At 35.3% G+C, this 13,422-nt stretch overlaps 1 protein-coding gene across 4 annotated transcripts in view; it reads right to left on the bottom strand.

Annotated features, from left to right (window-relative positions):
• LOC114874319 (putative uncharacterized protein DDB_G0277255) overlaps positions 1 to 13,205 on the bottom strand; it is a 69,578-nt gene extending 56,373 nt beyond the window's left edge. For all 4 annotated transcript variants that reach the window (XM_029183501.2, XM_029183500.2, XM_029183499.2 and 1 more), the window contains exon 1: positions 12,607 to 13,205. Coding sequence is in view for 1 of the 4 variants with exons in the window: in XM_029183498.2 (XP_029039331.1) it covers positions 12,607 to 12,651 (45 nt within the window). In the remaining 3 variants the exon portion in view is untranslated. The remainder of the gene's footprint in view (positions 1 to 12,606) is intronic.
• Between the last annotated feature and the right edge of the window lie 217 nt (positions 13,206 to 13,422).

Genomic DNA, 13,422 nt, shown 5'->3' with positions numbered 1-13,422 from the left:
CCTTTCTGAATTTGCACGTTTGATCAGAAATAACTATGATTCATTGCTAATCTTCGTTATTTATTCGATTCAATAAAATAGGTATGAAGAAAACCATAGAGAATGGAAGCATGGTATAAATCACCTACAACAATTATGAAAAGATACCTCTAGGGAAATATCGGAGAAGGTTGAATAGAAGGTGTTTGTAATTATCATTCCTCATAATTAAACTCTTCGGAACGTAACTAATTAGAACATTAATTAAAATCTCAATAAATCAACGCAGCGAATGAACTTAACGCAAGAGAATATAATGCCTTTGTCTTTTAAAATGATATGAAAAATATTTATTTTGTTTATTGCACTGTGAAAAATAATGAAGAGAGATTAGGCCTATGTGAGTGATTGTCCTTTAAGTCGCCTTTTACGACGGGCAGGAATTACCCTGGGTCTATTCTTATACCCCCGCACCCAGAGGGGGTTTATTATGATTATTGTAATATTAAATTTTAATAGCAATCACTGATGACTACTTAATTACCCTGAAAAGATAACGAAATGTATAATAAATTAACTAATGAAAATTAAAACTAATTTAAATTTATACAGATATTTCCATTCTCTGATTTATATTTTAATCATTTTAACTGTGGTTGAATTACAGTATTTGGAGTAATTTTTTATATAATTATTGTAATTTTCAGAAGATTTCCAAATATAAATATTATTAAAATTACCTCATTGCAACAGTCTTTCTAATCATTTTAAAATACATTCTAGCAACTCTACGTACCACTGAACAAAAAAATGGATAACGTATTTCCTTCGATTATTCAACTTCCCCTGGAATACAAGTTTTTTCCAACATAAAAATTCGTACCATAAGCAGGTTCCGTGTGAACGTATATTTACTTTCTAGGATCGAGTTGGACTACTTAATTAAGCGAAACATTGTCGTTAATCATCGTCAAGTAAAAGTATCGAAGGATTACATTTCAGAAACCATAACCTGAATGCGTCTAGGTACAGGGATTATGTAAAAGATCTATTAAAAACGACAAAAAAAATTAAATTACCAGTGAGTAATCATCGTCGGTTGGATAATGAGGGATAAACAAAGGTCCATAACCGTGTAATACGCTTTCTAATACCATCGTTCGGACATGTACGAACACCTCCTACGTTTTCTTGCATACTGAAAGTATAGGACACGTTCGACAAACGCTTTTAAGCTCTAGACACAAACACGTTTATTGCAGCATTTATAGAGAATACATACATACATACATTTTGTTAGGAGAAAATATTGCAGTAACTGGTTTAGAATTTTTTTTCTTTAACCCCTTCGTTCCTAGTGCAAGTATACGACTGTGTATTTTAAATTATCAAATGAAATATTGATAATACACTCTTTTTTTTAATAAAATATAAAATAAATTTGAATGTCATCTGTTTAAAAGCATGCAAAACTAAAAATTATAATTTTAAATGGAACATCGAAGGCGTTACAGTGTATGCGTAAAATAATTTCAATAAAATCAATACGTATTCGAATTTCCATGAAATCGGATCGATCGAATCGATCGAGCGAAAGTAAACTTGCGAAAGAAAAGCTGTGCAGTTGCAGCAACGTTCAACGTATCCCAATGGGAACGATAACCACGAAATTAACATAAATTAGAAAATCTGTTGTTCGCGTAATGTATGCGAGATGAGTTCCTCCTACTTGCCAAGTTCCAGCAAAAGACAATGCGCTATTAAGCGCGCGTCTTCATAACGAGTTGGGTATTACTAATTGCAACCATTCCTGTTTTCCAGCCGGCATGTATAAAAGCATTTTAAGTAGAAATTGGACACACGCTTTCGTGTGAAAATGCAAGAAAAACGCGTCAGTGAAAACATTTGATCTGCTATAATAATGAAACTTGAAATTAATATTGAAAACATATATCAAAATTAATATAAAGATATTATAGTAAATAGAAAATTAAGGAAAGTTGCATTTGCTTTTCCCAAGTAGGTTTTCTTCAGGGGAAAATGGCAATGCCCCTATAACTTAGCGCACCATTCTTAACGCCATCTTCTACCTTTTTTTTTTTTTTTTTTTTTTTTGACTTTGCAGAAGAGGAAAATGCATTTACGCACGCGCGGGTTGTCCCCCTGTCACTCTATTCGGCTGGAGGGGGCCCGGGCAGTGTGGGACTCGTATCCCCTGAAGGGGGGCCCAAAGAAGCAACCCAGAAGGGGAACGCCATCTTCTACCTACCCCATTTCTTAGGGTAGCCCACTTTGCTCGATACTGTAACTACAGACAGAAGTGTATAGTAACGTGCATTGCGCATAGGTCAGGGGTGGGCAAATAGCGACCCGCTAAGAGTTTTTTTGTGACCCGCCAAGACAGTGAGAAAAATCCGCCTTGAACCGAGATTTCCTTCCCATGCGCGACCGAAGATTCATTTCGTATTTTTCATCGGGACGACCACGTCAATACATTGATTTTTATGGTACAATTTATACCTTTCTGAAATGCAAAGTTAACTAATTAATACAATCATTTTAGAAAGTGCGGCCCTCCGCTAATCTCCGCTTCCACCCCTGGCATAGGTACATATAAGAAAAATCTAATACCTTCACGTAGTAGAATTGTTTGACTATTTATGATAACTCTTGCGGAAACGAAGCTAGATCTGTTTCCGTTCACCACTGAACAGTAGCTTCCGCTTGCAGTTCCTGATTGCACTATTCATACGTGCATACCATTCACCGCGAATTAATTACAGATATGCATACCAGATGAACTAGCTATAAATGCGGATACACGTGTACAGAAATAATCTACCTATTCACATTTTTTTCGTTAATTTTGAAACGAAATATTATTTCCTATTATCCCTATTAGTCCTATTACACACATTATAAGCATAAACTTTAGCAATAAATAAAACGAAACATTTTAATGGAATGCAATTTTATTTATCAAAATTCAAAGTTTTATCAGGTAATATTAGTATATAGACGGCTCATCGTCTTGATAATTAATTGGCTTACGGATCACCGAATTCACGCCCAACATACTATTATAAAATTGTGGCGAAGCATCTTGTCCTATTCTTCGATTATGCATTTCCGGATGTTCGCGTTCAGAGGCGCTGCTAATTTCGCTCCTAAGAATGGATAAAATTTACAATTTATTTATTTACTCCCCTCTAGTTACTAACGGTTGATTCTATTTTTTAAATGTATTTCTTCCATTTCAAATTTTTAATTTTAGTTATTCAATTGATTCCTGAAATAGATGATCTGAAATCGCGTGATTAAGTCTTGTGTTAACGAAATCTACTCGTCTCATTATCGCGTATGATGTATCTTAAGGAAGTTTAATCGCGTGCTTCAAACTACGCTTTGAACGGTGCACGTGTGTTTGATTTATGATCGGTCCCTAGCTGAGAATAAAGGGCTACTGTGTTTCTAATTATGTCAAGTTTGCACAGGTTTAGAGTAATGGATAATTGACAGTTTGTTATCAAACATAAGAGAATTGACTATAATTCAACAGAGTAAATGAATTCACCTAATATAAATAAATTATGAGATTAATAATTAAATTACTTTTAATTCTATCCCTCTCTTTACCTCGCTATTTAATTAAACATAAATGGTGACTCATATCTTGTACACTTGCTTTATAAAAAAACATGGAAAAGAAAATAAATTTGCATAAATATTCGCAGTTTACTGATCACCTTATTAATGCTTCATTTAACTATTTCGCAAATTACCAACCAGATCACCTTACTTAATTTAACTTCCCATAAATTACGGTTTCGTCTAAAAAGATGGGAAAGACTTAGTTCGATCACGATTCGTCAGTACTCGTCCCGACCTGGTTGCAGTTAACAACATTCTTAACAAAGTTAATTACGAGGGTCTGAATCACGAGACAGCGGTTAGTTGCTCGTTCTTCCGTAATCGAAATTTTGCAAAGCTTATCGGCACGCCATGGCCGCGTGGTACACGTACAACCGTTCGGTATAACTGTAGCACACGATCGACCCAAACAACGAATCCATATTCCGTGCCAGGATGCACCTGCCTCCCTGACAAATCGCCCAAGTTATTCCACGGTGAACCGCGATTTTACCCTTTCATTAGAGTCGAAGAATCTGTAACGGAAAGTAGGTGGACGGAAAGAGAAGCAACCCGTCCATGTAACCGCAACTACTAGTCAGCTGTTTTTTCTTTATTTAGCGAGTGAAATTTATCAGTTGCTCGAATTTCTATTTGCATAACTTCTGGAGAAAGTACATCTATTAATAAACTTTTTCATTTCAATGGTTATTGATTAGAAAAGAGATGGACATTTCTCAATTTTTATCATTTTAAAAATATCGATATTTTCCAATTTTTATTATTTTTAAAAATATCGACATTTTCCAAATTTTATTATTTTAAAAATATTGACATTTTTCGAATTTTATTATTTTAAAAATATTGACATTCTCCAATTTTTATTACTTTACAAATAATGTACAATTTTCTATATTTCTTAGCAGATTTATTAAGGTGCTAAGAGGTTGCTTATGACGTTGACTTTAATATCACCCACACTTAGGTGGGACCTGAATTGGACCAAAAAAATCAACCTATTATAAAAAATAAAATATGCTATACATTTCCTTATGAAACTGTTAAATTAATTAAACCCAAACTAGTATGCGGTATTATATCTTAATTACCCTTTTTGAATAATCATTGTTGATTACGTTAATGAAGAACTACGAACTCACGTTCTGGTATTCTATAAATGTATAAATATCTGCCACTCATCGCGGACAAAGAGTGCTATAAATAACAGAAAAAAAAATTAATATTCCAATGTGCATTACCCAGTATATCAATGTACTTTCTCAAACGAGGTGATCGATAGATGCAAACTTGACGCATATTGTACACGCGTGTACGAAACGAATGAATCACGATCAGACGTAACCACTGCTCGGTAGAACGCAGCCTGTAATCAAATAAGATCTCCCATACGATCCAGTGAACAAGACTCATACTCGTGAAAGTCTGGCACCTCGCGTTACAAGCAGAACTCGTTGTTCAGTTACACTTCACCATCTGAACGCGATAAAACTTTGATAAAAATTGAATTTGTCCATACTGCCAAGTGAAACAAAAACGAAATGGAATGATTGGTCAGCGAACAACCGGAGCATGATTTTCATTAACACCTTGAGTGACTAAGAATAATTAAAATAAAATTACCATTATATTAATAATGGTAATTAAAATTTGAACAATTAGAATAAATCGAAAAATTTTCATTTTTCACAGAGTCAGTTAAAGAAAAATGTAACGTATGAGAATTATTGTAAAAGAAGCTACCCACCGCGATAATATGCGAGAAAGTTCGAACGAGACGTTATTATTTGTTACGATTATTATTTCCTTCCTGCAGGTATTCAGAAAGGCTCATCGTAAGCATAGAATTGCTCGCCTTCTAAACAGCCATTAACTAATCCTTCCTCATTGCACTAGGAAGCTAGTTAATTACAGTTTTGTATTTTTATTGCACGCCATAGGGTAGATCCGATCGGTGAGAAGCGGCTAACAGTTTACAAGATTGTAAATCACGAAACTCGAGCGAGAAAAGGCGAACTCGATGCAAATCGATTGCCTCGACGGAATTAAATAAATGCCGTGTTTCCTTCCAGAAAATACCTGAACAAATCATTCCGTCTAATACAAGGATGTGGATTTCCTTTTCAATTATTCTGTGCGAGTAACCAGTTTCAATTCCTTCATTTTGGGAAATTAGAAATAATTAAAGTAATTAAAATAGATTAAAAGTCATGAAGGGATTAAACAAGCTAATCAATTTGTTATTTTTTATTTAAAAATTTTTTTGCACACATTTAGAAAAATAATTATAGCAAAATTTACCTATTCATATCACAATATTTAATAAAAACATTTTTGAAAACCTTTGACCAATTCTGAATTAGGGTATGGCTGTTATGTATGATATTTTTCAGAGATTATATCAAAGATCAAGTAGTAATTGTAAGTATGCCACCGTTATAACGTTCTAAATGTTCCACAGAGTTTGATGGCATTATGTTAATCGAGTTTACGAAAGCAGAACCGGAACTAACAATGAGTTAAAACTCGAATAGGGTCAGTTTATCCCACGGAACTGCACACAGTCACTTTAAGGAAATAAAGGAAGTGTCCAACGTCAGAATAATGAGCACTTCACCGCCTAAAAATGGTAAGTAACGCATGTTTTACTTCGAATTATCTTGATACGAAAATCAAGCATTTCTCGGCTGAATTGTTACTGGAAACCAGAAGTGGATTACGTACACCAACCTCGTTAAAAGAAGACAATGAAGAAGCAAAGATGAACGATCAGAGCTAACCATAAAAGGGTTAAATGTAATACAATAAAGAAGAGCAGAATACAGCAGCAATTTCTTTTAACAAGTTATTTTATATATCTTGAAGAATCAAGAAAACCTCATTATTGATTGAAATTTTTTTAATTTTAAAGTTTAACGAAGTTTCAAGTTTTAATCTGGGATTAATAACTCCTTAAAGTTTTCAAACTTAAATTAATAATTAGACACTAATGAGTCTTCGAAATGGGTAAAAGATGTTTAAAATTTAAAAAAAATTAACAGAACTGACCTAATAAATCATGAAAGATTACTTATCAAAGGAAGCATAAATCTAATCATTTTCTATGATTCTTCTTTGCATCAGAGGCAAACAACAGTCGTTGAACGAGTTCATTCGACTCTGCTAATAAAGGTAAAGACGATGAACCGGTCAAAACTGTTTCCGGCGGCGTTACCGGGAGTGTCGCCGACGTTGAACGAATGTAAACCGACCACAATAACGATACCGTTACCGATTTTTAACGCGGTTAGCACGCGAGTAGGTTTACCGAACGGAGCCGCATCGATGCGCCGCAATCTTCTACCCTACCAGCCATACCACCGTGCGCAATTGTACATTCGATATCTTCGCGGAGGGCTGCGGCTTTAAAGTGTGCTGAGAACGCGCACGCGAAAACTGGAGCAAAACAAGAAAATACTGCACGTGCAACCTGTTACCGAAACTATTAGCTCCGGTAAGTTCCTTGCAATTTTTACAGCTAACCATTTCGAAACAATTTAAAAAAATAAAAATAATAACTGACTTACTGAAATAAACTTTGATTCAAATGAAATTTTTTAATAATTTGAAAAATTCATTGATATTATACAAAAAGCCTGCATCAAATGAAATCACAGATACATTTTTCAATCAAATTTAATCGCTTCAATTCAATCGATTATTATATTTGTTTATGATTGTCAACGATCGATCATTTCAATGACTAGTCGCTAAAGAAAGCAATTAACTGATCGATATAAATCATTCTTCCAATAAGAATTAACACGATGGAAATCGACGACACACCGTATGCGTCATACTGCAATTTGTGCATGCTGCACTATTTGCATACTGTCCACCAATCGCAAGAAGTCACATGAGAATAATGCAATTTAATTGGCCGCGCCCCACCTCAACTCACACGTACTTTTGGTCGTGACGTATGATTGGTCGAAATGATCGCATCTGCTAATTAGACTCGTGTAAAACAGGGGGTCAGCCGATGCGACCGAAGAAGTCCGACGAGACTTCTTGTCGTCGGTGGATACATAGTATGCAATGCAGTCAGTGACGATTCGGGTGCATTCTACAATACCTATGCGTTCAAATCGACGACGCATTATGCGCGTGCTTGTGCAATGCAACTAATGATACACCACATTCGTTCTACAATACTTATGCACTGCAGCCAATGACACAGCGCATACGTTCCATAATATCTGTGCAATGCAATCGATGACGTACTGTTTGTGTTCTATAATATATGTGCATTACAATCGATAACACACTGCACGCGTTCTACACCGTCTACGTAATGCAATTAATAACGCACTGTATGCAGCTGGTTAAAAAACTGATACTCGGAAAACTACTGCAAAGTATAGGTTCTGCGAAAGTAAAATAATAAACGCGACTGTATAAAAAATCTGTAATCTACGTGTTACATAAATGGAAAAGTATGATATAGAAAGAAAGTTTCAGCTTCTAGTAATCGTCTTATAGTAAGGTCTTAGCCTCGAAGGGATAACCTTGTTCAACGGCCTCCGGGTTCATTCAAGACCAGCCTGTGAACTAATTAACTATCGTACATCGTTTCGATGCATCCTATGCACTATTCTATACGTTCGATGCACTCGTCTTATGATTCAGTATTTAACACAGCAAGAAGTAAAAGAAATATATTTATAAACTATTGAAAAAAGAATATGAATTCATGTACATACACATCCCGTTAAATAAATAAATAGATGAATAAAAATATTGCACAGATCTAAATAGACCCGGAGCAATTCTGCCAATGAGACCGTCAAACAAATAGTGATCGAAGGATTAAAGAAATGAACGGTGCAGAATAACGATTTAAATCGCCGTGTAATTTCCAAGTACACAAATCGCTTACCCGATTGTACTTGATCTACTAAATCCGCTTTCACCGTTCACGGTATCCTGAAGGTAGTGCTCGTGACGATCTTCGCTTTGAATGTAGACTAAAGGGATTGTTCGAGGCTCTTGATCTCTAAGCCTTTCCGTTGGTGTTCTAAAGAGTACAATTATTGTAGTCTTTCTTAGCCGAAACCCTTTTCCTTTTGATTGCCTCTTCGAACGTCTGAAGAATGCTTGTAAAATCGAACTACTTTCTCTCATAAGGGAACAAACAACGATCAACCCTGTTCAACCTTTGTTCCAGCAAACTAATTTCTCAAACAATTATTTATATCGTTTTGAATTTTCTTTTTTATGTAAAAAATATTAGGATATAATAATTTTAAAAAAATCGGTAATTCGTCAGATAGGAGTAAGGTCGTAATTGAATTTACCCTAATGGGATGGCTAATGCTTCCCTGAACTCCAGAATATTTCTTGCTACAGAGTTTTCACGATTCAGTACCCCGACAAATATCCTGTCCGTGGTCATAGCTTCGCTGGTATTCACGGAAATGGAAATCATTCGAATGGGTTCGGTTTCGACTAACGTGGTGGCTGTCGAGCTCATGGTTTGATTTCCCGTCTGATATTCGCCTGCAAGGAAGCCCGACTAAATTTCGTGACGCACGAATCGATGAATATTACATTACTGGACTTCCAGTGTCGTGTGAGAGAAGAAAATGGTAACGCGACGAAACAGAAATTCCCTGACACATGATATGTCTATCTCGTGACAAATGTTTCATTGAATTTTTATCACCGCATCAGGCTAATTAAATTAATTAAAAATTAATGTTTATATCACGCGTGGGTACGAGTTGTAAAAATGTACAGCAATCTAATTAATATCTTTGCATTATGTAACCATCTGTGTGATCTAAGAAGAAAGAATCTGTTTAATTATTGTAATAATTCAATTGAATGAATACTTCAAACGTTGCTAGAATCCTATTGAGTAAAGAGAAAATTATGCTTATTTTATTTGAAAGTAATTGCAATAAATTAAATTGTATCTAGCTTTAATTAAGAGGAGTATTAATGTAATATTTTTTAATTAATTTCTAATAATTCATAGTAAACGCAAACAGTGTATTTTCATATTTTCTAATATATAATAATTGAATTAATAATTAACAATATATCTCTTAATAATGACAAGAACTATTCCTATGATCTAGGAATAAAAAAAGATATATAAAATCTCAGATAAACATTCAAATAAATCCTGAATCGAAGAAAAAGTAAAAAATGTAATTTCTTTAACAAACTAAAAAAGAATCTAGATAGAAGGTGGATAACAATGTACGGGTAAACTATGAATTATTATACAAAAGTACATATTTCGATAGGAGAATCAATGAGCCCGCATAAGTCAATCTGCCTGACCGTACCCCCATAATCAATCAAATTGAAAGTACTACTTGTATTCGCGATGGAGGTTGAAGGTCCTTCGGATTCGAGTGCCGAGAAATAATTCGAAGAGTCATCACGGGTGTCGTGCCATATCGTTTCGACCACACGGGTATCTGACCAGCTAACCGAATCCCTGTCTTCCGTAATACTCTGTTCATTGATCGTGGACACTGACGAATGAACATTATTATTTGAATAATGGTGAACATGAACATTATTGGCATTTCATTTTGAATCGTTCAATTTTGGAATAATTAACACGTTCGCTGACACAATGCAAATGGTCGCGTGCAGTAAAGTGCGTTATAATTGTATTTACTCATTTTTCACTTGTTACGTTGAACAAAATTTTTTTTTTTAATTATTCGATAATATTAAATTCGTGATGTCACCAGTGACCAATGTGGCAGCGAGCGTGTTATCATTCATTGACATTAGTGTATTTGATAGTAAAATATTAAGAAACAAGAAAATTTGTTTTCCATTATTTGCATCTTTTTTTTGCTAGAAGGGAAGTACATATACGTTCGCGTGGGTGATCCCCAGTCGCCTATTCGGCTAAGGGGGCCCAGGCAGGGTGGGACTCATACCACCCCTCTGAGGAGTGGTATCCTACTCACTAAAACCCCTCCCCCGTGTGAGCCTCCGGTACCCTTTCACCGCTTCAGGTATCCTAGGAATACCGGAGTGTATTGGAAACCTAAATTTTGTAATATTAACGGGGGTTTCCCCAATTTTCACACGGTGTTAAAGAGTGCCATATTTTACAAGGGTTTTCCCAATTTTCGAACCGTCTTATAAAAATGCCTTCTTATAGAATAACGTATACAGTTATTGACCCCTATGTAATGATTAACCTTTTTCTTAAAAAAGTAGAAAATATAATATAATGCATTTCTTATATAAATAACTGTAATTCTATTCGAAACAAAAAGTATTCGAGTTGCGAAAGATGATTAAAATTTAGACAATTAAATTAATATGAAATAGAAAATTTAATTAAAATTATGACTCTCTGCATGGTCCGCCAATCATTGTACAGGAATCGATAACTGTATATGTTATCCTATGGGAATTTCCCCAATTTTTAAATCATATTGTAAGAAATGCCGTGTTATATGGAGAATGACTTCTTAGTATTATTCATAAACTAAAGAATAATTGAATCTTTGAAAGGTCAGGTTCTCTAATAATAGTGTATTTAATATTAGAATATTATCGGGTATCAACGCTATTATTAATAGCACTAAAATGTATTATCAGTCATTACTCTTCATGATATTGTTGACCTACTAATGAGAAGCGTGATGTATTTAGTCGAAAGTATGTACGATACCGAGTCACTAACAGAAAATACAGTTCTTAGAATAAATGTATTATATACAAATAAACATTTACCACTTGAACTTTCCAGATCGGTACGATTTAAACTATTCTCCACGACTCCGGTCACTTCTGAAGAACCAGCAGTCGCTGTTTCATCGATTTTGAGTTTCCCTCCGTTTTTCGATCCCAAACGTTTCAGGTAACGACCAATATTAGGTAGCTTCGATCTGATCTGTTCGTTATGATCGCTAAACAAGGTTTCGTTCAAAAAAACCAGGCAAAATGTCTAGTCACGTGTAAAATTTAAATTAAATAAACAAATATATCTGCTAATCTCTTTAATTCTTTATTTTAATATTTGATATAAAAAACGTTAAATATTTTACCAGTCTTATACGAATAATAACTTACATCTAACACAAACGAAATGAAATTATATAGCAAAAAAAATTATATTGCAATTTGTAATGAATCTCTCCCTTTTGATTTTCTATTTCACAAACGTCAAACAAAACCTAAGGTCTCACCTTCCTGGTTATATTACTCGCGACAGACGATCTCGAATTCTTAACGTCTCTATTAGCGGAACCTTGCGTACCTAATTCCTCCGCGTCGTTCGACGCAGAAGTCTCACTTCCGGATACGATTCTCGACGAGGACTCGCCACTCATAGCGAAAGTCAAATAATCGACAAGAAGGCAGGCAGAAAATAGGCGGAGGCCTTTGGGTTACTTGTCAATTTACGCGGACGAATCGACGTAACCTATCAGCTTTTTATCGACCGTCGATTTTTCACCGACCACTACTTTCATTCTTTTCCTTCACTCACGTTCAGTTTCAATATCTCTAACATAACCAATTCAACGCGTGTAAATGTTAGACGCACTCGGTACACGTTGAAAGGTGAGCAACGGCGAAAACATGCGTGACAAATCGTGTTATTTGCATCAAACGCGAAGGACGCATTTTGTTGTTTCCGTTCAAGTTTCGTGTAATTATGACGATTTTTATGAAAGAAATCCCTTGGATACTTTTTGAAAATTACACCTATACATATATAGGTCTATTTATATTTAAATAAAAAACACTCATTGGTGTATTATTATAATAAACAATGCACTTTTATTAATTAAACAAAATATTATTTTATGACCGACAGAAAAATACCTTGAAGAATGAATTGACAATTTGGAGTTCTTGTGTAGAAGGTATGACGATACAGGAAACAATAATCATCAGATATGATTACAACGCACTGTTTTTCACACGAAAATTGACAAGCAATGATTCACTTACCTGATAAGTGTAAGATGTACAAGGAACGTAAAATTCTCTGCTCATAATAATCGAAGCTCGGGGCGGTTGTAAAATCCAGCTGACGGATCTTGGGCAAGTGTCAAAATGCCGGTGGCGCCATCTTGAACTCGTCTAGAGTCGAGGTCGTCAAGCTGTCACGAGGAAAAATGCTCGTTTTCTCGGTAGTACGAGTGCCATTCTTGAGTTTCCCGGCACAAAGATCGAATAACGCGTGTTCCACGAACGCTGCGCACCTCGTTCAAACTCCGAAACGTCACGAGGAACGTGAACACACTTCCGTTGTCAAATCACAGTACGAGTCACCAACACACAACACACTTTTCACGCTGCTATTACGACAAACGCGCTCCGTCGAGAATATCACGTAGCTCTTTAATGGACGGTATCGTTACAAATGCGAGAAAAGTCAAGTAGCAAGCGGTCGTGCACTGTTCATAACTTCTCACGGTATACTAATCACGACTAAATTTAATGGCATTATACCACCTTGCTACGCCATTTTCGGTACGCAGGGTTTAACCGAACTACCGCACGATAGAACAACCATCCCCGTACACAGGCAAATGCCGACTGCCGCCAATCACGAACTCCGGACGAATAATAATCATGGCGACGCTGTGTTTGGTGCCACTGGCGCCAATATACGACCCGGTGTCGTTTATTCAAACTACGTATAACACATCTCTTGATAATAGAGCAATTTAAAAAAATATTTTATTACATTTGCAAATTATAAACGAAATAATTTGTACTGAATTCAATCTTTCTATAATCTAAACAATATGATATACTTAT

Source organism: Osmia bicornis, chromosome 3, assembly GCF_907164935.1.
Source record: "Osmia bicornis bicornis chromosome 3, iOsmBic2.1, whole genome shotgun sequence".
Taxonomy (NCBI): domain Eukaryota; kingdom Metazoa; phylum Arthropoda; class Insecta; order Hymenoptera; family Megachilidae; genus Osmia; species Osmia bicornis.
The sequence above is the reverse complement of the archived record's forward strand: the minus strand, read 5'-3'. Positions and strand labels throughout refer to the sequence as shown.